The 22,926-nt window shown below is 42.7% G+C and overlaps 1 protein-coding gene, 1 long non-coding RNA gene and 1 pseudogene across 9 annotated transcripts; all 3 read right to left on the reverse strand.

Annotated features, from left to right (window-relative positions):
- Nucleotides 1-718: 718 nt before the first annotated feature.
- Nucleotides 719-9,897, reverse strand: LOC120697058 (annotated as a pseudogene).
- LOC120697059 lies at nt 2,800-7,808 on the reverse strand. 8 transcript variants are annotated; one of them, XR_005684353.1, is made up of 7 exons: nt 6,981-7,803; nt 6,761-6,853; nt 5,444-6,667; nt 4,661-4,757; nt 4,193-4,294; nt 3,153-3,219; nt 2,800-3,053 (listed from the first exon to the last, which is right to left on the reverse strand). It is a non-coding gene; the product is annotated as an uncharacterized LOC120697059 (long non-coding RNA). The 8 variants fall into 8 exon arrangements; XR_005684349.1 differs by having other exon boundaries at nt 3,153-4,294; nt 6,981-7,804; XR_005684352.1 differs by having other exon boundaries at nt 2,800-3,337.
- Nucleotides 9,898-10,243: 346 nt separating the features above from the next.
- Nucleotides 10,244-16,474, reverse strand: LOC120697057 (DNA replication licensing factor MCM6). The gene is made up of 18 exons (XM_039980184.1): nt 16,254-16,474; nt 15,991-16,143; nt 15,393-15,533; nt 14,955-15,117; nt 14,677-14,870; nt 14,393-14,585; nt 14,222-14,299; nt 13,839-14,068; nt 13,350-13,464; nt 12,914-12,988; nt 12,690-12,830; nt 12,352-12,555; nt 12,113-12,274; nt 11,854-11,909; nt 11,640-11,764; nt 11,425-11,547; nt 10,832-10,962; nt 10,244-10,731 (listed from the first exon to the last, which is right to left on the reverse strand). The coding sequence occupies exons 1-18, from the start codon at nt 16,328-16,330 to the stop codon at nt 10,597-10,599; spliced, it is 2,496 nt and encodes an 831-aa protein (XP_039836118.1). The 5' UTR covers nt 16,331-16,474; the 3' UTR covers nt 10,244-10,596.
- Between the last annotated feature and the right edge of the window lie 6,452 nt (nt 16,475-22,926).

Raw genomic sequence — 22,926 nt, forward strand, 5'->3', positions numbered from 1 at the left:
TTTGACATGATCCAAGGAAAATGCAGTCTGCAGCAGTTGGCCTGCACCAAAACGGGAGGATCGCTTTGGTGGGAGGTAAAGAGTGGAAAATGCTTTGCAAACATGGGCTTGGATTCGTGGGGCTGCGAGAGGAATCCGTGGGATGGAGGGCAGCTAGACGATGAAGAAACCATTGCTAAATTTAGCAAGAGGTGCAATGTAATTCTCACGTGGTCACCACGGTCGGTCTCTCTTTCTTTCCATAAGAAAGGGGAGATGAAAGATGCAGAGTCGAAGCACATCATAATTCTGGTAGATACCACCTCCAGGTACTCATGTCTAGAGTAAAATGCACCAGCGATCTAGGTTGCTAAACCTTGTGCAAATCCATGAATGTATGTATGTGTTGATTAGAAAATTTAGACCCTGAAAATTGAAACAGTTCAGGGATTTTTAAGAGTTTAGAGACATACACCAGCAGATAAGTTTACGAACCACTAGGTTCATTTTATATTTATTTTCTTTTACTATGTTTTTTCCTCCATTCTTGCTCTCAAAGACCATGAAGATTTCATCAACATAATTAACAGTAAAAAGGAAAAAATATTAAAGCAGAACTAAATAATTTGTGAACGTATGCTGATTGGTTTCTTTTTACAGTATTTACATGATGAAAAATTGATTCGAACTCTACTGTGCTAAACTGGATGATACATTTGTGAGCTTCCAGGCCAGAACGTTGGAAAAACAATCCACATAATAACCAAAGATAGCAACGAGTACCACTTTATCTTTAGCTAAACTATCTATCTTTGCTATGAGCAAGGTCCAGAACCATATGATACAAGTTTGGCAAACGTACAATATGGATACAACTCTACAAAGTGGGAAAAGAAGAGCACATCATTTGAGTACTAGACGATGTCAGAAGAAACCACAACATTGCCACATGAAACTGAACATAGCTGCACCTGTTCCACCTACAGTTATGTACACCTATCAATCAGCTAAACACAAGGCCACGCGCATGCCTTGCATGCACAGCAATCTGTACAGAACGAACTCGCACAAAGAGCCACATAAAGGTTTCAGTGAATAACTAGAAGTAGAGATCATCTTCTAACTGGTCGCATTCTGGAAGAAGTCAGTGGGGATTGATGGTGGGCAGTACTTTTTTCCTACAAATTTGTACTGAGAGCAGAAAGAGGGTAGAGCATTTAGCATCAGAGTAGGAAATTAAATAGAGTAAATAATTCTAATCAGTAACCACCTTAAGATGGAAACACTCACTTTATGTTGACTGTACTTTCCTCTGATTGCAGGAAGATCTCTTCCAGGGCCAAAACGGAAGAGCCGGTGTAGTACCCTTACACAAACACGCAACTCAGATGGTGTGTACCGCGTGTAGTAAGAAAGCGAGGAATTCTGCTTTCGATTAAACATGGATGCAAATGTTAGCTAACGCAAACATTCAGTTTTCCACTGAAGATTCGTAAAAGATAAGATGTAGAAGGTTGGCAGCACATACCCAAGGGTTCTTTGTTGGTTTAAGGATAAACCTTGCCAAAAAAACAGAAGAGGCAGCTACCAATGAAGGTAGATAGCAAAGCAAACTATACTCAAGAAGTGACAGCTCACAGATGTAGTTGGCTAAGAACTCAAGATGCAGAGTTGAGTCCTGCAGAAAGAAAAAGGTTTCAACCGTTGAGTCAGCACATAGAATTGGCAGGAACTGCAAAACAATGAAGAAATAGAAGTACCTCGTCAAACACTTGAGCAGTACATACAAATCTCCTTTAGTAAAAAAGAACAAAAGATTTAGTATCAGTGAGTACAGGCCTGGTAAGTATTACAAACAAAGGATACTACCTTAGAAAACATTTTGGTGTAGGTACCGTCATCTCAAACTTCAAGTAATTCAGGACAGAAGCTTCCATTTGCAAAACCTGTTTAACTATGTGTTAGAAGATGAAACTAAGAAAAAAATAAGAAAAAAGAAAGGAATGAACTGAGCCGTGGACCTCTTCCTTAGTGTATGAGACGTCAGTAATATAGCAGAGCTCTTCTACTTGGGGTGGGCAAATTTCTTCATACTTCCTGAAATTTCACCATATTAGCAGCATAGTGTCAGAAACAGAGCATAGAATAAAAATATAAAATAGAAATAGGCTAAAATAAACTATTTGTATCTTACGCAGCTATAAGCAGGCAACACCAAGCAATTGTAGTCTGTTCCGATTGATCTCTTTGACAGAAAGATAACGGTCAATGCAATTGACAGTGAGGTATAAGGTTTCAGGAACAAGACGATATTCTTCTGTGACCTGAATTGATAAAATGCAAGAATGTAACAAAAAACAACAGGGTAATTATTTGTTCATTTAACTGAGAAATATGTTTTCCTTGTTAAGTGGAAATGCTTACTTCTACAAGCCAATCTATTAACACTGCCCTCATGGTTGTGCTCATACTAGTGCATGACGCGCGCTATCGCGCGCGCTCGTGGATCATGTGTATTCACATATTGTGTCAACACATCTGCATCAATTTTGACTGGTTGGCGAGATTAATCGGGATTTTGGTCTCTGTATAGAGAACTGATTCTCTGGTGTGGGCTTAGAGAGGGCAGTAAATCACCTGGAAAAAAGTGGAGGCGTAGGAACAATGATCACCAGTAAGGCGCAAGTGCTTAAAATTCTCAGTAAGAAGAGTGCAAGACGTTACGTAAACATCGGAGTTGAGTAAAAGACGGTGATGATCTCATAACCGTAATAAGGGGTGATACAACACGCATGTCATTGGAACAGGCACTCTAAAGGCGCAGTTAATAAGAGACGTAAATACATTAGCTGTTACATCATAAAGTAGTGTTCATTGGTAAGAGCTTGGACACTGTTGGACGCTAAGTTGGTTTCATGCAGCACGCAGCTAGATTGCTTAGTAATACCTGATTCTTGGCAAAATAATAAGCGCTTCACAGATGCACAAGTCATCAGCTAGGGTTGATATATTCTCAGGACATGGCTGTAATGGGTGCCATATTTGGTTCCTGAAATAGCTTGATATTTATGCAGCTGGAAAGCATGTAAAAGGATGTTGTTAGTGTATTTTTTTGAAAAATGTACATGGTAGGATTTGGAGACGTCGGATCCAAATAGTGTTTCATGACGTACCAGCAGAGGTAAACATATTACGTATCAATTCTAGGAGGATTAACCATGCCCTCAAGATACTTTTGCTCTGTGATGGCAAGAAAAGAAAGCATTGAAGTATCTGCGACCTATAAAAGTATGTATGATGCAGAGTATTTTGATCTATCACTTCCAATACGATCTTCAGAAGTTTCTCCAACATGGAACTGTGAGGTGTTGAACACAGTAATAGAGATGAGAATTAATAGGTTTTTTTTTTGGCACAGGGCAGTATAGGTTTAGCAATTCAATATACAATGGGTGATAAGGGGCTGGGTGGCGGTCAAACTTAAGTTTGATGATTTTGTCCCTCCATATTTGTGGACATGTGGTTCTTATCAAAATCATCAGCAACATGTAAACGATAAATTAGCAATAGGTTTTGGATGAATTGAACAGTAACAATGAGAAAATATTCTAGTTACTTTTGGTAACAGAGAGTTGCAGTGGATTAATATTGAAAAGTAGCAGGGTCTAACTAAAAATAGGGTGTTGGAAGAAGCAACATTATTTTGAATTAATGCAAATGGAAATAACTACTGCCTCTAAACAAATCTGGTTATTATGTGCTGCATTTGAAGACGCAAACAAAATCAGCATTTGTATATGTGCCTGTGTCTAAATCTAGCACCCTTGCAAGCATGTAGTCTCAAATATGTTTCAAGTTCTGAACATAAGCTACTGGCTGTACGAAAAGTAACTTCATGAACATAATCCTAGAAACATAGGGATCTATGGCAAAATTAGGAGACTAAGCAGGGGAAAACTGTACATGTACGTCTACTAATTTGCAAATATTATTTTGGCTAATTGTTCTTGGCTGATGTTTATTTGCGGCTTACCAACCCTGCTATCACCAGCTCCTGATGGATGGTGTCGTGACCTTACTTGCTTTGTTTGCATGACAAATAAAAAACTAATGAAGGTATGAAAACCGAGCAAGCATAAATTCCTAAACAATGTATCATACAAATCTGATCAAGAGCATATGTGGAAACATCTAACGCACGTCCTTGACTGACCAGCTGTCTGGCAAGGGCATCATAAAATTTGTCAGCTTTCTGGAAGTGAGGAGCCACATTCTTGTCCAGGTCCTTAGCTGAAAAAAAATCCTTGGAAGCATTCTGCATTGTCAAACATAGTATTAAAAAGATTTGAAGGCAGCTTTAATACAAAAGTAGAGCAGAAATATGCTATGAAGAAACCGAAGGTGTACACAGATGTCAATGTACACAGATGTCAAGTTCTGCAAATATAAAGAAGGCCATACATGCCCAAGAGAGTGCTAATTAACAGCATGTATACGTGCTCGTATATGCTTTGACTACCGTTAGCAAATTTTTTTTTAAAAGGTGATTCATAAACAGTTCAAAGTTGTTCCAGCGTAACTGTGTTCTAAACTAAATTAAATAGCATATAACGAAAAATAATAGTCTGTTATTGCTTCCAAAGTAATGAAAAGATGGGACGGGGAAACTTATCTACTTTACCATCTGCGATGTGAAGGATGAAGTGCACAAACTTCACAGTATTCCATTTGTTAGTTATAATCCAATAGTCCATATCAATGAAGAATCTGCTGTGAACCTGCACCAAAATGGGAAATAATGAGTCCACATTCTAGAGTTACTGTTTTTAGACTTTTGGAACTACTTTGGATAAGGAACTACTGTGTATGTAAGAGCTGGGGCCTTTCTTTCGTATATGAAATTTGCTTCAGCCTATTAGAGCCTATGGTAGAACAACAATCAACAACATGTAGATGCATTTATCAAAAGGAATTTTTCTGTCATACAATTTTCAAATTGGTCACAATCCACTCAGGTGTGTAAATTTCAATAGGATTGCTAAAAAGTGGTTTTCATTCAGTGATATTTCAGTTGCTACCTCACCAGTCAAGGTCCATGTCATGTTCCCTGACTTAAAAAGGTCTATCATTTTGCCTATAACAAAATTTGTATAGAAAAATGGTTGTACGAAGTAACTCCACACAATGCCACATGCATTGATAATTGAAGGTTACCCAGACTCTGATTAAGGTTCTGAATCCTTTTAACTTAAGTTGAACATAAGACATAGAAAAAAGTTCCATTAAGACAAAGTGGAAACGGAACATGTATATGTGAGTATATTACATAACTGATATAAGGTGGACATAGCAACAGATTATTCGATTATTTTTGGACATACGAATACTATTTTTCATTTTGAAGTTTCAGTTCAATACTTCATGAGCTTGGAGATATTCAACAACAGTTTATCAGACAGGCTACCAGTAGTAAGAATCCAATGGACCAGGTAGGAGACCTGTTTGCTTAGATGCTTCAAAACTGTCAGTAGCTTGGCAAGCACATATCCATTATCAGCACTTCCTTAGATCTGCAAGGTCGATCAAGAAGTCAAGAAAACTAAAAGGGGCAAATTAATGTGAGTAGCACTTCCTTATAGTTTGATTCGAACTACAGGTAACCCAAGTAAGCAGAAAATGAAAATGAAAATGGATGAAACAAAATTAAATGTAGAACCTGTAAAACGAAGAGACAAATGTGAATCTCAGTTAGGAAAATCCTTGCGAATGAATACTATGGGAAACCAGTAAAAAAGAGGAAAATAAAACATTGGATGACGCCAAACAAATCGACTGCGCTGCTCAGCTGCTCTGCCTCTGCTCGGCTCCATCGAGGAATTAGGAAAACTTCATCATGCCTTAATAGGATCACAGTAAAATTGCTCTTACTGGAAATAATTAGCTAGAAGTGCATATTGGGGCTAGTAGGATCCTTGTAGGACTGCTCTGATTACAATTAGCTAGCTCTGACTAGAATTAGAAGATAGTAGAATTACTTTTTTTTTTAGTTGTACATACTAAGAAAAACATAAGGAATGCATATGTGTTCAAGTTTTTTTTTAAAAAAAAGAACTTCAGAGTGCCAGTGCAGCCAATACCTTCAACTGAGCCAACTTCTCTAGCTCTTCGAAAAATCATGACCATATTTTTATTTAGAATGTTTCAAAACATGCAAACATGGGGTTTTCAGGATTCCATTGAGTTTCTTCCATCGAATATTTTTGCCTATTGCTTTGTAGCTATTCTAGTCATAAACTTGAGAAATGGAGACCAACTATCCTTAGTCAAGCAGTAATATTGGTTGGTACGAGCTAAGAATTACAGTGAACCATTTTGACACTTTCAGAAACATTTTTTTAGAGGTTTAGGGCTCAAGCCAGCCTCAGTCTTACTTAAATCAAAGATCATCTAGAATCTATTACAGCCCGAGTTCTTGCAAAAAGATTTGGCGGGTGGTGACAAAATAGTATTAAAAGTGTTTCAAATAACATCTCACTTTGACTGTACTACTAAAATAAAAGATTAATAGGGCAGCTAGATCTAACTATTAATCTGAACTTGAGGGCATCGTATTCAGCAGTATCCGTCATGATGGGGTTGCCAGCGATATTTGCCATGGTGGCTTGCAAAAGCCTTTGCTCATCCGGGCCTAACCAAAAAACAAAGGAATATTGATTAGTAAAATTAGCCTGACCAAATCATTACCACGCGTCAGACACGGACAAAATTAGGATGGGCTTACATGAACGCGGTTATTACTTAGCATGACAACGCTGCTGCCTTCCCACATGAGCTCCTCTTTGAGGTTATCCAACTCCTCGTTGGACATGATGGCCTTCTTGTCGTAGTAGAACACCAAAACGCCACGAGCAGCAAATACATCGATTCAATTCAATTTAATTCACCACCAGGTATAAGTAAAAGGGGGAAAAATGAGGGGTCGAGGCGGGTTTGGGGCGCACCTGGAGGAACTCCTGCTCCATCTCGTCGATGGTCTTCTTCTGCTTGCGCTCGATGATGCTGCAATATGGGAGCATCGTTCTGCAGCTGCTAGACCTGGTCCTGCGCCTCGCCCTCGGCGGCGTGAGACCTCCACCGGCTGTGGAGGGCATAGGGGCGCATCGGCGCTGCGGCGGCGGCGTAGGGTGAGCGGCGAAGCGCAGCGGCCGGGGGGGGGCAGGGGTGCAGGGAGGCGGCACGGCAGGGAGAGCCGCGCGACAGAGGCCATGGCGGACAGGGCTCTTGGGGGCATGCTGGCGCCCAGCGTGAGGAGGGTGCCCGTCAGCCCCCAGGCGGGGAGCGACGGCCCTCGCCTTGCCGGCCGTGTGTGAGGAGATGGAGTGCAGGGCAGGCCGCGTTGGCGCCGGAGGATCGGACCGGCCTTGGGCGAAGAGCGTTGGCGCCGGGACGGTCGCATGCGCCGCCTTGCCGGACCGACCGCGGGCGGGTGGCAACGACGCTGTTATGGCCGCGTGAGGGGAGCGACGGCCGCGGGTCGCCGCTTGGCCGGCCGCGAGCGAGGAGACGGGGCGCAGAGCAGATAGCGACAGCGGCGGAGTGGGGGCGGCCGGAACGGAGGCGGATCAGAGCAGGCGACGGGCGTGGCCGCGTGGGGTGGAGACTGAGGCGGCCGGATCTGAGCAAAACGAGGCTGTCGAAGAAAGCTCTCGAAGTGGAGATATTTACTGCTACAGTAACATCGCAAGTGGGATGAATACAGGTGGTTGATTTACCATCTGACGGTAGAAGTCGTTTTTACCGACGTGGACGGCCTTCCCTTGCGCCGTGGGAACGAACTTTCATCTATAGAAATCTGTCTGAGTGGTTTCCACAAAATTTGTTGAAGGCATGTTCCTAGTCTGCAAGAAATAAAAAATCACAACACAACAGAATAAATGTGGGGAGCAAGTAAATGGGGCAATGGGCAGCTAGGAGCAACCAAACACAGGCTTCATCAATGTGTGATATTATGTACAGACACTGTAATGTTCTGCAACACAGCTTTTACGTCAAGGAACTGCTAAATGGAATGTGGAGTTACACAAACTATAATGATTAGGCAATCCAGAAATTTATAGAGATGTGAGTAAATTAACAGTTAACCACCTAGAACCTCCTCACACTTTCTAGAACACTAAGAATTGTATGCTTTTCGTTCAGAACCAATGAACATGAAAAATGCTACCACTTGAATTCTTTTCATGCATTCATTCCAACTAATTTAACAACTTGAGCACAAAACAGTGTCTATTCAATTTTCAGGATTTACTTGATGTTCATGGTCCAGTTGTTACTTGGCTCAGCATACACATATACATCATAAGTAAGAGCATCAGCAAGAATCCATCACCTCAGCCTCTCTCAAGTTCTCATAAATTTCATAGGCAAGAGTTGCACAATGTTGTGGATCCTCATAGTTGTTGTCGAGGTCAGAGATATTTTCAGATTTCATAGAGATGGGACTATGTTTCCTCCAGTTGAATGCTGAAGCAATAACCAAACTATGTAAGTTTAAAATGTTGACGCAATGCACAAAAAGCAATCCAGAACAACCTCAATTTTTACAAGTGAACAAACCTGCAACTTCCTTACTATCTGAGATATGAAGCTTATCATCGGCCCGACAATGCAAAGAAGCTGCCAGTGAGGAGTCCTCGTCATCAAGGAACTCAGGATTGGAGCTTTCTATTGAGTTGCATGTTGACATAGCGTCCTCCATGGAGACTGAATCATCCATAAGGCCAGGTGAGTTGCTACCTGTTGGTACAACGTTAGGCACAAAAGGGAAAGAGGCATTCTCCTTCTGAGGGACACTCTCATGGTGTGATACCGTCCAATCAAATTGGTCAGAGGTCTGTTTCCTGATAGAACCTTGACCCGTGTTCACATTGCGCAGGCTTGCAAAGGATCCCTTATTCTTCACATCAACTGGTTTGGTTGAACTCGATTTCTGCAGTAGAAACTAGTAAGAGGAAACATAAACGTGTGTTGAACAGGTTCACTTGAAACAATGAAAATGGTGAAACAGATATTACATAAGCTGATAAGCACATAAACTTTCCTAAAGGAACACATTACCAATGGAAGATTGGGAACTGAGCACGTGACAATGAAAAAACATGCCGGCGATGTAAAACCCCCAACCTGCCAAAAACTTCAGAAAACCTAACAGTGCACATTGCGACTGAATTCCAGAAGCAGCAAAATACCTCGGACGACACCAGAAAATCCCGATATTGCATAAGACCAGTGGAACGGAACCAGCGAAAAAAAAAGGAAAATCAATCTCTCTCAGCGAATGTTGTTTAATTGATCGATCAAGCGCGCAATTAACACGAGCCATTAGATAACCAGTAATCAGACAGTCGTATCGTTTCGGTCGAGAAGAGGGGCAGAGCAAAATGGCAGAAACCCTAGAAATGCCGAACCAAATTGCTCGAACCAACTAGCCCAAATGCTCAATTTCAAATGCGGCGTGCACCAGAACCAGCGGTAAATTCCTACGCGCCACCCCCTCTACTCAAACCATCGACAACCCGAGCTCCGCCCGCTCCGCTCCCGGAACGAAAATCGATTAGGGGGGACGCGCCGCCCCGATCGTTTGCAGCGCGCAAGGAGGAGCCGTACCGCCTCGGGCGCGGAGCCAGACGACCACCCGCGGCCGCGGAAGACGTTGGTGAGGTCCCCGAGGGCGAGGCGCTTCCCGGCCCGCGCCGCCACCGTCTTACTGGCGCCCCCCGAGCCGGCGTTCTCCGCCGACGAGCGGCGGCCCGCGGCCCAGCACGACATCGCGGCGGCGGGCGGAGTCGGCGCGGAAGTTCTGCAGCCGCGCGGTTCGGTACTGGAAGACGGGGTTGCGGTTGCGGCGGCACTGGCACGTGGGTCCCACTTCCGTAGCCCAAATACTTTTTTTAGGGATCCTTTTTTTTTAATCCCCAGCCGCTGCCCGACTGAGCAGCTGTGTAATGAGCTGTTTAAAGTTTAAACAAACACGGCTGGCCGCCATGTGTTTACGCCCGTAAAATCGATCAGCATAAACTGCGAACAGTGTCCACTTTACGCATTATGTTTCATTAAATTTTCGCCAAAAAAATGTTTCATTAAATTTCAACAAATATGCCTACTCAAAACATAAAACACATGCAAAAATACTTGCAAAATAGACGGATTCCTTTGACACTGTTGTTGGCTAATCAGCACAGCTGTGGCATATGTTGAGAAGAAATCAATGCTCATAAGCAGAGCAGCACTCGGTTCCAATTTAACTTAATCCAGAAAGGGCGTACATGGAAAACCAAATTAGTGGTTTCAGTATAACCAATGATTTACAAGCTGCTTCTCTTTGTCTCCACAATGGCCACCGGGTCAAAAATTACAGAGGTACACTAGTTATCACACCTCACTAAACAAACCTAGAAACAAGAAACTAATTATGCAGTTTCGGAGAACATGCGCTCCGTTGCAAAGAGCCAGTCAGAGATGGTACAACAGTGCCAGAGCATCATGGCACGGGGAGCTCATTACTATTGGTTAACCACATCAAGTGACCCGTGTTAGCGGCATGGTTTCAGGCTGCTGCTAATCAATAACGTAATTCGGGTTAACTGCCAATATTCTGCTCTCGGATGTTCTTCGCGCACCAGCACCGTCCTCGGCGGCAGCCGCTGTGCCTTCGTCTATGACTATAAGGTGGCCTTCCCGCTGTATAAGCCTCTGCATATGCACATATCAAAAGGTTCAGCAACATGCTAAGACAGTAAAGCCATGCTCATGCTGCTTTGGTGTTGTTTTGCTCCAGTGCAGCCGGACTCACCTCTATAATGGCTTTGATGCATTTCACTTCTTCCTTCACCTCTGCAGTGGAACTGTACGCGCCTTTGGCATTCTGCTGCTCAACATACCAAATGATAAGATCCCCTTGCTTCATGCCAGCAAGACCATCTCCTGCATCACGATGGTTGAATAAGCAAACATCAAAACATGGCAGATACCTTGAATCCCGCAGCACAAAGAAACATGCTGATACAAGCAAGAGTTGAGAAAATGTGGAAGGTTGTGTTCAGTACTTGTAAATAACATTCATGTCATCGAATCATTATAGTCCCTAAGAAAAGGATGGTACTCAATATATTATTATTATTATTATCGTGTGCAAGTTGCAAAACATTTGTTTAATTTACCTAGAGTCCACCAGAGACTTAGTTTGTTCAAACTGCTTTTCCACTGGGTGCAATCCCAGAATAAAAAGGGAAGATGCATCTCTGTTTCTGGGTCATTAGTTTGTCATACTTGTTATCTTAAGCAACTAAGGATAAATTTTGGGCAGGATGTTGCTAGAATAAAGATACATGAGCAGGGCTGAGTCATAATAAAGATGTATATGACAAGTAATCCAAATCGACGCACCATCTTTCATGACGGACTCTTCATGCTGCCGTAGTCTCATAACCAACGCTTGAGTAACTCTCTGGAAGTATTCTTCAGTTATTACCAATTTCTTCTTACCATTATCTGCTGCTTGGTCATTTTCTATAATTTTAATATAGAGAAATAACAAAATGGTTAGAAGCGAACTAATACAGAAGACATTCATCTCAAGTTTTTTAAAATTTGGAACCCACCTGCGCCCTCTTGTTGAGGAGTAGCATCTGCTTTAGCTGGCTGTCCAGCCTCATTATCAGAAGGTACATTTGTTCCGTCTTCAGCATCTTGGAACTCAGAGAGATCAACTTCACTTGATTCAACGCTACACAAAATCAATAAGCTTCAGCACCAGCAACATCACTATCCACATACCAATTTCATAAAAGAAGGCCAATAACTCAACAAACTCACCTGATGATGGACGTCTTAAGCAATTTAACTGCCAGTCGGACATGAGCTGGGAGAACCTAAAATATTTCAATACCAAATTAAGTTATTCACCACAATCATGGAAATGGACAAAACACACTGTAAGGAGCATGTTGACCAAATATAAGTTGATCACACCGTCAATGATAGTGCAAATGATTACAGTTTATTCCATCAGAGCAAATAGAGCAGTGGTAAAGAAAACATGACCCAGAAATTGCAAGTGAATTATTATACTTACAGTTCTTTCTAAGTGGCTTCGAGCAATAGCTTCTGATAGCCTAATCAATGCTTCCAATTGCCTTACTGTCATCCTGTAAGCAACCCTGGTTCCAGGAGTACTGTCACCTCTACGAAGGGTAACATATGACTCCACCAAAACCTTCTTTGCTTCTGAACTCAGCTGCAATGAAATAAAGAGATAACCGTAAGCTGACAAGAAGTTAAAGTCCATTTTCCAAGAGCAGTAACGAGGCAAACCTGAGGTTTCAAAGACTTCGCAAACGCAATATATCGCTTCAGTTCTGCAGTGCTAAATGCAGGGGTCAGTGCTTCTTCACGTTTCTGATGGACTCTTACAATGTGATGAGCAATGTGGTAGTCTGTGTTTTCATCAGGTTCATCAATCATGATGTACACCAGATCAAATCTCGAAAGAATAGCTGGGGGCAACGCCACATTGTACTGTAAGATATTGCAACAAATGAAAAGAATTAGATTTTAATAACTTCTATAGTTTTCACATCATAATGCTCAGATATGCACGTAAAAAGTTTGAAAGAGCACGAGATGAAAGATAACTTGTACTCTTAATGTACCTTAAGTGGTTTCGACTTGTCATAACGCCCTCCTGTCGGATTTGCTGCAGCTAAAATTGAAGTTCGTGCATTCAAGGTGGCCTGTATTCCTGCCTTTGTTATGCTAATGGTTTGCTGTTCCATTGCTTCATGTATAGCAACCTGAAATGAATGTATGGAACAGGGACTGCTTAAGCTTCAGCAAGGAAAAGAAAGAGAAACATAGCAGGTATTGGTAAACCTACCTGATCCTTAATGTCCATCTTATCAAATTCATCTATGCAGCAAATGCCATTATCAGCTAACATCAGGGCACCTGCCTGCAAGAAATAACAGGGGAAGCATTAAATAATACATATCAGAATCAGGAAGAGACATAAACAATAATATAAAATACACATTGCAGCTCCTATGAGAAAAGGTGCTCAATTAAGCATTTATTACATAAAGCTCATTGCTTAGATGTTTTAATAGAAGCTAATACTTTAGTGGAACTGCTGCCACCAAAGGCTTATAAGGATGCATTCAACTTTCAATGGTTTCCACTGTGGTTATTAGTTCTTATTACCATCCTTACTAGAATTAGGCAAACCAGCATATGCAAACTTCTCAACATCCTTTGTACATTTAACAATATTTGTAATGAGGAAAAATTGAATAATTGCTTAAATTTGGTAGTACCTCAATACAAAATTCACCAGTTTCTGGTTCTTTAGCAACAGTTGCTGTCAGACCAGCAGCAGATGATGACTTCCCTGATGTGTAAACAGATCTTGGAACAATACCAGCGGTATATCTGGCATTGGATTGAAAACCACACTTTAATTTTATGATTGAAGGAATGAACTCACTAAATAATCAGATAGGTCTAGTTCAATAAAAAATGAAAACAACCGGAACATAGAATACTTTAAGATTACAACATGAATATTACATATTATCATTTACTGGGACTTCTTTTAAGGACTAAAAAACGAACATATAGTCATTAGCACAAATCCATTAGTGCGTTTAAAAGGAACATGCTTTGCCACTCCTTGTCACCATAAATCCATGCTTATCATTTATGAAAAATGTGTTAAGCACTAAGTTTGTATAAAAAAGTTCATCATAGCCTCAGAAAATATCATTAAAGAAATGGCAAGAACAGCACATGATAGCAATACTTACTTCAGGAACTGAGACTTCGCACAGCTTGGGTCACCAACAATACAGACATTGATGTCACCTCTAAGGTTGATCCCTTCATGTGTTATCTTGTGAACACCACCCAAAAGCATAAGGAGGACTGCCCTCTTAATTTCTTGATGACCAAAGACAGTAGGACATATGCTATCAACTATCTTATTAAAGAAGTCAGGAGTGTTCCTCATCCTAACAACCTCATCTTCCTCTTCTTCCTGTCAAAGAGAGATGGTTTCAATCACAAGACACGGATAAAAGCTTGCATTGAAGTTAGGAGTATTTCTGTGATTTTTGTTTTCAGGAAGGACAACCCTTCTATTTCCTCTACGGAAGAGAACAGTAGTTTTTAGATTGCAAATTTAACTTACTGTGAATTTCGGTCTTTCACTGTCATCACCATCTGTGTCCCGGTCCCTGATGTCCACTTCTCTCCTGCCATCTGCCACCTAATAACATTTACAATAAAATATAATGTAATGACAAAAAAAGTGAAAAATTACAATTATCAGATGGAGCTCTTTGCTCAGAAGAGTTCATACCTGCACTGAATTTGCCACAAAAGCAAGGCGATAAGAGAGATCCCTAACTCCAAGGGACTTCAGGCCCTTTACACCTTCCTGAACACCTCCATTTTTTCGCTGAGGAGCTTCCCGGCGACATTCTGCTCTTTCACCAGGTGAAGTTAGTGCCATTACATCTGGAACCGCAACAACAGTTCCAGTAAATATAACCCTGAAAATGTAATAAACAGAAAAATATCAATTAAACTAACTCATTCCAAGGTGCAGCAATAAAGTAGCTCAATAGAACAAAGATTCCTTACGTGTCCCCAGCTCTAGCCTTCTCAACAATCTCATGCCGCAAGATGACATCCAGGGAGCGAGGAAGTGAACCAGCAGGTATCTCTTTTGAAGTCTCCTGCATTCTCACCCTCTGCCAATCTGTGAATTTGCTCTCCTGGCGGAGAAGGGCCCATTTGGATCGGTTCTGGCATGTTGCATTGACGCATATTATCGGCTGTAAAGAAGGTACAAGAACTCATCATTAGACACATTGCATTAGAGAAAGCACAAAGGGGGATATGGTGTTCAGAGGTACAACCTCAGTGTACTTGAACTGTTGCTCCACATTCTTCACAATATTCCCACAGTCGAGGCACTTGAAGGTTCCTTGCAATAGTTCAGGCCGCACCTCACTCGTCCGTGTCACAACACCCATTACTGATGTAAGCTTACCAATTTCAGCTGTCCCAAGCTCTCTCAGCCTGCAATGGCAGTAATTTCAATCAAGCTTTGGCCTACTATCTTACAATTTAGCACATGTGTAGTCTATGAGAGTATAACTATAACCGTGAACTTTCCCTTTAATTCACTTTTGTAAAGTATAACAGTGGCACTTATAAATATTTTAGTGAACAAATACATGTCAATAATGCATTAACCATACTGAACCACAAGACAATAGCATGTTTTTGTTTCCATTTCAAAAAGAAAGAACTTGCTTCGTGGATAAAACATCTCGTGGGGCAGCAGGCACTACCTTTTCAACATTGGGATGTTGTAGAAGGCAATATTAATATCCTTGTTGGGACTATCATCTGAGATGATTGGCGCCCGATTCTCACTGGCCCGGTGCTCCAACACAAACCTCTTGCACGCATTCCTTAAGTATGGTTCAAACCTGATACAATAGATGAGGCCATTAGAGCAAAGTTTTGACAGGCTACAGACAGCACAGATTAGTGTGTACTAGACTTTAGCACAATTTTAACAAATTGGTGTAATGGATGATACTCAGAAACTAAAACAATTCAATATTAGATACACAGAATGTTACTGAAAGCTGACAACAATTTAGTACCTCTTCCTCCAAAATCCCAATCAAAATATGTTGACAGTCCTGACTTTAATCTTTTTGAGGGGCATCCCAAACCTGTCCTGACTTTAATCTAACTGAGAAATCCCAGAAGGCTCATCTAATCCCTCCCATCCCCTCCAGCTTGGGATCCATTCAAACATAAATCAGGACCAATTTCACTCCCAAATTCGAGTAAGCGAACCAAAGTTGACGCTTTTTTCTTTCCCAGATCCCAAATCTAACAGACCTCACCAAAATCGAAAAGAAACTCCAATCCCACCTGAGGTACTCCTCAGCGATGGCCTTCTGGAGGATGTCGTTGAAGCGCATGACGTGCGCGAAATCGACGTACATGGTGGTGGACTCCCGCGACCGCATCGCCTCCATCTCCATCTCGTAGAACTGCTCCGGCGCGTCATCCGACTCCTTGAACCTGCAGATTCCCCAACGCGTCAGTCAGACGGGCAGGATGGACCCCCCTAAGAGAAGAAGCCCTAGAAATGGCTGCGCCGCAGGCGGCGGCGGCGGCGGCGGTCGACTTACCGCTTGAGGAACTCGAGGAAGATGTTCTCCACCCGCGCGGCCTTCTCGTCCACGAAGAACCCGCCGAACGCCTCCATCGCCGACGGTAGCGCTGCCTTCCGTAAGCTTCCGGATCTGGACTGGGACTTCCGGTCGGGCGATTGGCTCTCGCGTAGCGGCGTGGGGGCGCGCTGGTGAGGGTTTTGGGTCTGAGGAAGAACCGGAAGAAGGGGTAGGCCGCCGGGCGGGTGGGGGTGGTCTTGGCGGGAAGGAGGCGGCGGCTTGGCGCCAAATCTCGCGCCAAAAGGGAGCTCGGAGCGGGTGGGTCGCGCGCACCGGGTCCGTGGACCGAAGACGGTTGTTGCAGTCTCTGCCTTGTGGGCCCCGTGATCTGACAAGCGTCTAGGAAGCGATGTTCCTGGGCCTAACCCGCTGGTGTGGTGGGGCAGGCGTGTGGTGGGCTAGGGGAATGGGCTGCAAGCTGGGCGTCTTTTTTATTTTTGTATTTTTTTAAAAAAATACAGAAATATATTTTTGGTTTTAGATTCTACAGTTCTATACCCTACCGCCTAGCAGGGGGGGCGGCAGGGGGCGGTAGGCCTCTATATGTAAATAAAAAATCTTGCCGCCCTCTTGCCGGGCGGCAGGGGGGGCGGCAGACTCTTACCCCAAATATAAAACTCCGCCACTTTCCTCTGCGTCCTTATTTTCTGCCCACGAGATCCAGAGAGGGGAGAAGGAGATTGGAGGGGTGAGGGAGGTAATTCCATCGGCGAAGCCCTGCCGGATTTTGGATCCAAACCACAGGTAACCAATATTTCTCAACTTTGTCATTCCAGTTTTTTTGTATATTTAATTTTATGATTAGTATTTTATTATTATTGTAAGCACTTAGGGTTCGGATTAGTGGTTATAATTGAAGCCATAGTATATTTGTAGATATTAAATTAATTAAAATGAAGTCTTTGCATGGCCAGATATGTCGAGCAAAGTGGCATTTCAAGTTCATTACGGTGACTTCTATAGAATTACTCATGATTCCTATGAAGTAAATCTATCAGCATTGGAAAGAAGACAGTGCAGTCTAGATAAACCCCTAGAGAGGAGTTTTGAGTCCATACAGAAATGTCTTCACAGGATGTTCAATGTGAATCCAAAGACCCATTTGCTTACGGTTCATACCTTGACTTCCTGGGAAACTAATGGGGATTTCTGGGAGTTGACGCATATAAGTAGTACGGAAGAATAACAACATTACATGCACACATCTCTTGAAAGTGGGTGGCCTCTCGCAATGGTAATTCAGATTCACCAGAAAACCGGTGATTTAGGTGAAGGGTCAACACACACAACGTCTGACTGCAATGAATAGATGGAAGAAGATAAAGAAGAAGAGAACATGCAAGCTCCAGAACCAGAACCAGAACCACAAGGTTTAGCAGATGAAGGCGAGCGGATACCTGGAATTGTGGAGGTCATGGAGAAAGAGGACAAGGATGCACAAATAATAGAGCAATGTGGGGACTCATCGGACGATGAGGACGATGAGCGCTTCCAAGTGCTAGGTGAATGGCGTAAAGAGGGTTTTGGTAATCCAGTGGTACAAGATATTAGATGTCCGGAGTTTGAATACAGAGTGAATGAGGTCATACAAGGGGCAAAGTATCGTACCATTGAGGATGTGAAGGATGTTGTGAAGCTCTGGGCTGTATCTCTAAGGAAGGAATTCAGAGTACTGAAATCTAGCAGCAAAGAATACGAGGTGAGGTGTGCAGATAGAGACTGTACATGGCGAGTGCATGCATACAAGGGAAAGTTCAAGACACACTGGGAATGTTTAATTGTTACACCACATACTTGTATCTGGGTTAGATGCTGCGTCCTATGTTTCTCAATATTTCACAAAAGAAGCCGCAGCACAGACTTGGTGTCATGAGATATACGGCATCGGCATTCTAGGCCCATTCACTCAAAAAAATCCCCATCCAATTCTCATCCCTGATGCAGCTACGAAGCGGGGCATAGGCCGATGGTAGACACGTCGGATCCGGAACGGAATGGACGAGTCCGAGGCTAGAAAGAAGAAAAAACGTTGCAACTTGTGTGGAGCGGACGGTCACACTTACAAGAAGTGCCCACAGCTTTCAGTACCCACTGTTGCTGCCGAGGCTGGACCTTCTGGGAATCCGACAGATGGATTGGCTCCACCTACAAGAATTCGCCGCATCTAGTTGTGCTCGTAACAGCTTGCAATGTATTTGTGTGTACGAAACTAAATATATTATGTATTTGTCTCGAATTTGGTTGTAACGAATGAAACCTTCAATGTAATATGTTATGTGGTATTTTGTTTAACGTTCTATTTATATTTCGTTCATTGTATCTTATGTGGTATTGTATCATAAATATAATCATTACAATTAAACATAGCAAACATATAAGTATTGCAATTAAAGGTACAGTCGTCCCGTCACAATTTACATCACAATCTAAAACTGATGTCCATCATATGTTACAGATCATGTCATGAAATCATCTAAATCATCATCCCAATTGACATATGGTGGTGCTGTAGGTGGTGCAGCATTACTTGACGAACCTCTCGACTTTCCTTTTCTCTCTTTTCTGGTTCTAGGTTCATGTACAGGGGGAGGAACATCAGGTGTTCGAGGCCATGATTTGGGGGGCATGAAGTCATCCATATCGTCATCCCAGTTAACACAACTAGGTGCTCGAGGTGATGCAGCATGACTTGACGAAACTCCGGTCATCTGTTCTTGCGGAGGCCGAGAACTATCACATGAAGATCTTTTCCACCTCCTTTGTCTAGTTTGCTGCATAATTCCACCGAACATACATACCAATTTACGTAAATTTGGTATCGATTTGTTAATCAACTCCGTGTCCTCGGGGTAATCCTAGCATATAATTACACAAAAATTTTACTATTTTGTAAATATGGATTACAAATAACGGACGTGATTAGAACTAAATAAGAGTTACCTTAATGTGTATCTCATACACCTCTGGCCGCATCCATATCTTACAAGTAGTTTGTAAGAATCCAATAACATAAGGATGATTCGCTAGTTCACATACCCCCATATATATCTTCCGACGTTCTAGCATGTGTTCCTTTAAATCTTGCATTGTAATACCTCGAAACAATATCAAATCTTTAAACTCAACTAATTTGGACAACACCATCTCTATCGTACCATCCGCTAATGGATCCAACTTCTTACTGATTATAAGACGTGTCATGATCTCAATAAATATACTAGATTTTTCTTCGGTCCATGAAAATCCAACAGAATTGGAGGCAACCATTGCCTTATGCTGCAATAATAATAAAGTATTGTCATTCTAAGTTTACTATTCTATATTTCACTATCCAAAAACTAAATCTATTCTGATTCATAATTTTTTTAGAAACAAGTCTATAATAGTTGAGAAATATTGGTTACCTGCGGTTTGGATCCAAAATCCGGCAGGGTTTCGCCGGTGGAATTACCTCCCTCACCCCTCCTCTCTCCCTCTCCCCTCTCTGGATCTCGTGGGAAGAAAATGAGGGCGCAGAGGGAAGGAGCGGAGTTTTATATTTGGGGTGGGAGCCTGCCGCCCCCCTGCCGGGCGGCAGGCCCCCTGCCGCCAACTGGTGGGGCGGCAAGGGGCCTGCCGCCCGGCAGGGGGGCGGCAGGATCCCGCCAAGGACCTCTGCGCAAAAAAAAATATTTTTATTTACATATAGGTCCCTACCCCTGCCGGGCGGTAGGCCCCCTGCCGCCCCCCTGCCGGGCGGTAGGGGTATAGATCTGTAAAAACTAAAACAAAAAATATATTTTTGTAAATTTTTTTTTGAAAAATACAAAAATAAAAAAGACGCGCGAGCCTGGGACCCAGTCGGCCGTTAGCCACATTGTGTTTGAGCTGCTTAAAGCCTTATAAACCCTGAAGTCATTTTAGAGCTGCTCAACCTATTGCATTCATTTGCTAAAAAAAAACCTATTGCATTCATTATGAAGGAAAAACCATTGCACGCATTTTAGATATATTTATTTTTTGAATTTTTTGACAAATCATGCACGCATTTTTCAGCAAATCATGCACGCATTTTTCAGCAATTTCAACCCATATTCACATCTTAAAAAATTAATGTGTTCCTCCTGTATATGCTTGAACTTATTGGTCTATAGTGACCGGAGTTTCGTACATGTTATTAGAGTTTCGTACACACACACATATATACATATCCACCGTCCCTACCTGCTATTGAGTAAAAGCTTTGGAACATTTTGCTACAAGAACACTTGAATACTAATATTTTAAGAAGGCGTATGTGTATGCCTTGTTTTCTAACTTCCTGATTTGATTTTCGTGGTGAATTCAGCTTGTTGCATGTGTGAATGGTACCAAATAAAGTTCATATGCACACGTATGGACATTTTCTGCTGCTTGATCACCATTATGCCGAGTTTTTTTTTGAGCAAATCGCCATTATGCTGAGTTTATGAAGAAGCAAAGTTATTTCCAAGAGCCTTTTGATAACCAGGAATCCAGGATCTGACACAATGTGGAGTAATTTGACACCGACAGCAAAAAAAAATGCACATTTGGGTTCAAGTCAGAGTGTGAGATATGTCTGCATGTATGTGTTCAGGCTTTGATGCCTCCGTTCCATGACTTCTTCAGACTTCAGAGGAAGTGCCCACCATCAGCATCGCAGTATAGAGCACGCATGATGCCAAAACACCCAAGATTGATTTGCCCATCAAGGACACGGAGCACTAAAAACAAAAAAAGTTCTTTGTGGTGTACAATGTGAGTATGTGTGCACATTCCGCTATGGTTTGGTTTCGCAAGTTCAGTTTCCTTTTGCTCCTGTTCATAACCCTGCTGACGTTAAGCCGAACGGCGGCGGCGAAGCCGCGCTTGCTAGGATGACGAGAGCTACTTCATCGGTAATGGAGCGTGCGCGTTCATGCAAGCTCTAGTCGGCCCTTGGCGGCGAAGCAGAGGGGCACGATGACGGGAGCTAAGCACTGAACTTAATCTAGTGCGGCCGGGATCGAACTCGTCGGACGGCGGCGGAGACAGTGGCAAAGCAGCGTCGCGGGAGCGGGACGACGTCAGGGCGGCGAGGCGCTCGGCCTCATTCCAACAGCCCGTGTACAGTACAGGGCCTCCCTTGGTTAATATCAACCGTCCGTCGAGGATCCAACAGCCCAGCGAACAGAGTGAATTGGTAATCGAGCATTTGAGCTTGCCGTTCCTGCGAGCCTTGCATTCGCCTACTTTTTATGAACCATGTGTCATGTCCCTTTGGCCTCTAGTAGCAAGTACGAGTAGCTACCACGCCTTGCATCGGTAGCGTTACTATATGATCTTTCAGTGTTGGTGACTGTAACTGGCAGACTTGAATTCCTAAATAGTTTGCGTTGGTAGTGTGCCGATACTATATTAAGTTTCTTCATTTAACCACCGGTACTGTAAGAAATTGAAGTCGCTGGCTACCTAGTGTACATATAAACCTGTCAAATGGAAAGCCGAAAGAAGGTGAAATGGCGGTTGCTGCATGGCAAGATGACATTTTGCTTGGGAATGGGATGCACGGGGAATGATAGTCGAGCTTTCAAATAAAATTCTGCTGAATCTAGCGCCACTACATCATCCAATGGCCAGCAGATCCACCAGAGTGAACGGTGGGTGTCGGTTACGGCGAGCGGGAGGAGGGGCTTCAGGCTTGGTCGGGTGCGATGTCGCGCGCGTCCGTTGCCATTGCTTGTCCTTGTGCACGCTAAAGTGTTCTCTTGCTCTGGAGTTACAAAGTTGGGCGTCATCGTGGTAGTAAAATTTAGTTCCAAATTACGGTATTAGGCTGGTCTCACAAGTAGAGGTTGCTGCAGCTAATTGAGAGACACCTGAAAAACTGCCTGCTGTTACAGGCAGTTACAGATTCAAACCACACAGTTGAAGAGTTTGGTAGTGCCTGCAGTTTCGGAAAAGAAATGCAGAGTTTATGAAGAAGCAAAGTTGTTTGCAAGAACCTTTTCTTTAACCAGGATCTGTAATATTGTGTGGTAAATTGGCTCGAGTCTGGATCCCTGCAAATCAGTTGCTATGACTGATGCGATACCATGTGCTATCTTCTCTAAGTCAGTTGTACATTGTACTCTGGTACCTGAAAGTTAAGGCATGGACCTCTAATCCAAAGTAGGACTTTCTAAATGTTGATGACTTGAATCATTTTTTTTCCTGTTGTCACATCCAAAGTGGGAACAAGCGTCTAGGAAGCGATGTTCTTGGGCCGAACCCGCTGGTGTGGTGGGGCAGGTGTGTGGTGGGCTAGGGCGCGCCTGTAGAGGTGGGGGGGTACGGGAGAAAATGGAAATGGGCTGCGATCCAATGGGCCGTTGTCCATGTCGTGTTTGAGCTGCTTAAACCCTGTACTCATTTTAGAGTTGCTCAAGCTATTGCATTCACTGTCTCAAAAAAAAGCTATTGCATTCACCATTCAGTAATCATTATGAAGAAGAAACCATTGCATTGTCACTATTAATGCAACAAAAATAAGATATGGCATATGTATTTTAAATTTATCTATTTATTGAATTTTTCAACAAACGATGCATACATTTGTCAACAATTTCAGTAATCATTATGAAGAAAAAACCATTGCATTGTCACTATTAAT

Source organism: Panicum virgatum, chromosome 3K (assembly GCF_016808335.1).
Source record: "Panicum virgatum strain AP13 chromosome 3K, P.virgatum_v5, whole genome shotgun sequence".
In the NCBI taxonomy this organism is placed as follows: Eukaryota; Viridiplantae; Streptophyta; class Magnoliopsida; order Poales; family Poaceae; genus Panicum; species Panicum virgatum.

Excerpts from the sequence above, each read along its gene's own strand:
- LOC120697057 (XM_039980184.1), bottom strand. The coding sequence starts at position 16,330 with ATGGAGGCGTTCGGCGGGTTCTTCGTGGACGAGAAGGCCGCGCGGGTG. Across the intron at positions 14,871-14,954 it reads AACAGTTCAAGTACACTGAG|CCGATAATATGCGTCAATGC; the intron begins GTTGTACCTCTG and ends CCTTCTTTACAG. Across the intron at positions 12,275-12,351 it reads CGAAGTCTTTGAAACCTCAG|CTGAGTTCAGAAGCAAAGAA; the intron begins GTTTGCCTCGTT and ends ATTTCATTGCAG.